This window comes from Rutidosis leptorrhynchoides, chromosome 7, assembly GCF_046630445.1.
Source record: "Rutidosis leptorrhynchoides isolate AG116_Rl617_1_P2 chromosome 7, CSIRO_AGI_Rlap_v1, whole genome shotgun sequence".
In the NCBI taxonomy this organism is placed as follows: domain Eukaryota; kingdom Viridiplantae; phylum Streptophyta; class Magnoliopsida; order Asterales; family Asteraceae; genus Rutidosis; species Rutidosis leptorrhynchoides.
Genome location: NC_092339.1, coordinates 313,957,976 through 313,962,915, shown reverse-complemented (window position 1 = coordinate 313,962,915; position 4,940 = coordinate 313,957,976). Strand labels below are relative to the sequence as shown.

The 4,940-nt window shown below is 33.2% G+C and overlaps 1 protein-coding gene across 1 annotated transcript; it reads left to right on the top strand.

The window, feature by feature from the left end:
• Window positions 1-1,588: 1,588 nt before the first annotated feature.
• LOC139858080 (uncharacterized) lies at window positions 1,589-3,985 on the top strand. The gene is made up of 2 exons (XM_071846932.1): window positions 1,589-2,083; window positions 2,821-3,985. The coding sequence occupies exons 1-2, from the start codon at window positions 1,973-1,975 to the stop codon at window positions 3,916-3,918; spliced, it is 1,209 nt and encodes a 402-aa protein (XP_071703033.1). The 5' UTR covers window positions 1,589-1,972; the 3' UTR covers window positions 3,919-3,985.
• Window positions 3,986-4,940: the final 955 nt, after the last annotated feature.

Genomic DNA, 4,940 nt, shown 5'->3' with positions numbered 1-4,940 from the left:
ATAGTCCAATGTTCACAAGTGTCGGTCTTTTGTTCAAACCCGAATTATGGTACAAAATTCAATAACCCCATCTTAATATTTAGCCCAACATCACAATTACTTCGGCTCAAATAAGCACAATAATAACTTAGTTACGAGACATTAATCTAAAAAGGAAGAACATAGCTTACAGTGGTGATTAATCGCGTAGCGTTACACGGACAGAGTTCCGTATTACAAAACCTTAAAACATTTCTTACATTAATTCAATTATTATTAAACCTAATTTAAACTTTAAATTATAAATATAAATATATATAATTCTTTACAGAGGAAGAAAGAAAATTGAGGTGTCTATAATTCGCAGAAAACTGGCCAATTTATAGGACCTGGCCACCTTTTCCCTGCCATGCGATCGCATGGGATTAAGGCAGCCAGGCCATGCGATCGCATGGCCAGCCTGGATCAGCACACTTGCTTTTGTTTTCTAGTTTGTCGACGTTTTATTTTAATATATAATATAATATATATAATTTTATATAATTATATATATATTATATTATATTCTTTTGCATAGTTGACTCGTAATTTTAGGTTCGTTGTCTCGCGCGTTGATGCTCGGTTTATGTCTTGGTTCCGAATTTTTGAACGTCCTTTCGTACGATTTAATATCTTGTACTTTGCGTTTCGCGACTTGTACTCTTGTCATTTTTGGAAGTTTCTCATCAATAAATTGAACCACATGAATTATATCTTGTACATTTGAGTTTTTTTGGTCATTTGCGTCTTCAAATCGTCGTTTTCTTCTTTTGTCTTCGCACTTATTTATTTAAACGATTATTACTTGAAAATAGAACAATTGCAACTAAAAGCTTTACATATTGGAAGGATATTGAGCCTAAATATATGTTCATTTGGAGCACTATCAGACGCTTTTGGACATGTTTAGCTTTTGAAGTTTGGCCAATATGTGGGTAGTTTAACCCCAAGCACCATGCTCTAGTTATCGTTTGGAATTTAAACTCTTATGGTCGAACTTGTAGTTTGTACGAAACTCGTAAAACGGCCGATGTGGGCCCGATGTTGTAAAACTTGGTTTTATGGTGAAAACATCTTAGTTTTAATTATGTTAACATGTTGTGAAAAGGGTTTTGTTTAAAAGTGTCGGGAAGCGGGTTTTCCGCTCGAGTAAGTTGGACATCCAGATCAGAACCTGATAGTTCATTTGGACGCCGCCCAGATCTTCTGGACGCCGTCCAAGCCTTCTTTGCTGGACGCCGTCCAGATGTGTTGAGTCAGATTTTTTTTTTTTTTTTTTTTGACGTGTTTTTGAGATAACGAACTCGGATCGTTACATCAACTCGTGTAAAGGGCACATTAGTCAATTCAAAATTAGTTGAATGATTAAAAACCGATTGAAAATAAAAATACAAAATGAAGGAGTGCTCGGGGAAGTTGACAACGAAAAACGGCTTCTTGCAGGGGCAATGAACAACTGCCACCCGTTAATCAACCAGAGACAAAACCTAGGAAATAAACACACAAAAACAACAATATATACATACACACACACACATCTATACATACAGATAAACAGAGAGACATTTTTTAGAGAGAGAAACGTAAATCGTTCTATTATTTCCAGAGAGAGAAAATGAAGAAATAATAACCCCTTACCACCGCTTTTTCCAAATCCCATATGCTTTTCTAAATTTATTATAGAAAGTTTATATTTTTATTTAATTTTCTGCATTTTCTTCTAACACCCTCTTTTGGGTTTTTGTTTTTATTGATAAAAATAAAATCTTTAATTTTTATTTCATTTGCGGCCGGAGTGCAACGATCTAGGGTTATCTAGTTATCTCAGATTTCAACTCACTCTCCTTTTCATTCATTGAATTCATTATTATAATTATAATTATTGTAATTGATCACTGATTTGATCTATTTATCAATTAGTTGATTAATTGATTGGGGGAGTGTTGAGATTTGAATGACGACAACTTTATCAAAATTTATTGATAAAGTTCAGATGATGGTAGAAGGGGGATCTCGATATTGTTCTAAAAAATCAGATGATATTTGTGGTGATATTTGCGATGAGGTAATATTTATTTAAATATAATTATTTAATTTGTTAATTTCACTATATATTTATTGATTTGATGATTGTATTGTGGGTTTGTATTTATTGTTTCTTGATTTCATTGTGAAATTAGGTTTAGGTTTTTTTTTTTTTTTTTGCCTTATATTTCCTTTTTCATGTATTTTATTTATATTTTAAATTTATATGGAAATGGAAATTAACGTTGATGATGTCTTTATTTACAAATTAAAAAATTTAATTTTTTAATTGCTGATCAAGTTGCAAAGGTTTCTTTTTGCCCCTTTTTTGTTTTTTGGTGGTTTTAGGCTTGTCTTATTATTTTTTTCATTGAAAGTTATTGTTTTTCCATCTTATTGCATCTAGTTTTCTAATCAAGTGTCCTAATTATGTAAAAATTGGGCCTTTTATTCCAGTACTGAATCACTCAACCAAGAACCCATGAAAAAAGCCGTATTTTTCATATAAACAGTACTTTTAGATTTGCAAAGATATGGGTTCACAAAAAAGTTAGTTTACAATTAAGAATCTTGAATTTAAGCCCTAACTAGTAACTTTCTGAGGTTTATTAATAAAAAAGTTCTTACTTTTTTCACTTGCAACTTCAAGTGATGCACTTTCATGTTCATTAGATGCCCTATCCATTGCTCATTTTACCCTTTACAGCATATGATCAACTCACTTTATGCTTATTATTCATATAAAAAACTAAAGTATTTGAAAATTTTGGTTTGCAGGATTCAGGGAAATCTTCTACCATGGCTAGATTACGGTGTATTCTTCGTGGGCTAGAATTAAAAACCATCATCATTGTTCTGATAATGGCCCCGATCATCATTCTTGGTTTATATATTCATGGTCAAAAAGTCTCCTACTTTTTACGACCGTTATGGGAATCACCCCCAAAACCGTTTAACGAAATCCCGCATTATTATCACGAAAACGTTTCAATGGAGAATTTATGTAAGCTTCACGGTTGGGGTATTCGCGAGTTTCCAAGACATGTGTTTGATGCAGTTTTATTCAGTAATGAAGTTGACCTTTTGACTATCAGATGGCATGAGTTGTACCCTTATGTTAACGAGTTTGTACTCTTGGAATCAAACTCGACGTTTACAGGTATACCTAAGCCTCTTGTGTTTGCTAGTCACCAAGATCAGTTCAAATTTGTTGCACCGAGGTTGACTTACGGTCAAATTCCCGGGAGATTTCAAAAAAGAGAAAATCCGTTTGTTGAAGAAGCGTATCAAAGACTAGCATTGGATTATCTTTTGAAAAAAGCGGGAATTCAAGATGACGATTTATTGATTATGTCGGATGTTGACGAGATTCCAAGCAGGCACACGATAAATCTTTTAAGATGGTGTGATGATATTCCTCCAATACTTCATCTTCGGTTAAAGAATTATTTATATTCATTCGAATTTCTTTTGGATAATAATAGTTGGAGGGCGTCGGTACATCGTTATAAAACAGGAAAAACAACGTACGCTCATTACCGACAGTCTGACACAATCTTGGCTGATGCTGGGTGGCATTGTAGCTTTTGTTTTCGCCACATCAGCGAGTTCATTTTCAAAATGAAAGCTTATAGTCACGTAGATAGGGTACGGTTCAATAAATTCTTGAACCCGACTAGGGTTCAGAAAGTAATCTGTAAAGGGTCTGATCTTTTCGATATGTTACCAGAAGAATACACATTTAAAGAAATTATAGGGAAAATGGGACCCATACCCCATTCGTATTCGGCTGTTCATCTTCCTGCACATTTGATTGAAAATGCTGATAAATACAGATTTTTATTACCCGGGAATTGCATAAGAGAAAGTGGGTAATCGAGAAATGTTGTTTTTTTATGTAAAGGTTGAAGCTTTATTGTTGAAAAGATGAATCCTGCAAGTTTGTCCAGGTATGTTTTCTTGATGGATTATGTGGGCCCGTGGGGGTGATAGTGTATATAGTTATCTTTGGTTTTTTCCGTTTGTTCTTAGTAGAGTTGGTTCCATGGAGTATGCGATTAGTGGGTTTGTTTGCCTGTTTATTGGTAGGCATCACCATTGTAGGCATTTTGAAGCCCCTTTGAGAGACAGTTTCAGGCTTTTTTTTTTTTTTTTTTTTTTTTTTTTTTTTTTTTTTTTTTTTATGTTACTAGGAATTTTTTAATTGTGAGACTAATCTGTTATGAATAATTATTCAAAGTTCTGTTTATTTTTTTTTCCTATAAACATTGTATCTTGGGTTTTTCCTGTATATTCATAGCTTTGAAAAGAGTTGTTCTAGAAATGCTTTTAAATTCTTATATGTGGTGCTGGATTTAGACATTTAGTTAATAAACATGGGTTCATAGTTATAGCTTTGGGTCATCATTTTGTTCATTGTTGGAGTAAAAGTATCACAATATGTAAACCTAAATATACCAATGAAGTGCATGTTAATTGATCTCTCAAGAGAATAATAGTTGAAGGTCAACTCTTGTTTAAGATTCTAACAAAGAAGGGTCAAGTCAACCACCTTCCCTGTCATGCTTAATTATGTACAAAGAAGATTGTAATGTCAACTTGCTATTGTGAATTCTTTCTTTTATCATGACTAAATTACTCTCCCTCAAAAGGTGTACGTTATATTTTTTTGGTTGAAATTAAGATAATTTTGATATCAGTTTTACATCGACAATTAAACGTTATAAGTGGACAATAATTTTTGAACATATATAAATAATAAGAAGCATACGTTTTACAACAACAACAATACCCAATCCAACAAAAGTGGAGTATGGGGGAGGTGAGTGTAGACAATCATTCTTCGTACCCTAGATTAGAAGAAAGTCACTATTCCACCCGCGGGTATAGAACCCGCG

What these genes read in the sequence shown, in the direction of transcription:
- LOC139858080 (XM_071846932.1), top strand. Translation starts at nt 1,973, where the DNA reads ATGACGACAACTTTATCAAAATTTATTGATAAAGTTCAGATGATGGTA. An exon ending in GTGGTGATATTTGCGATGAG is followed by an intron (nt 2,084 to 2,820) that starts GTAATATTTATT and finishes TTTGGTTTGCAG; the next exon opens with GATTCAGGGAAATCTTCTAC.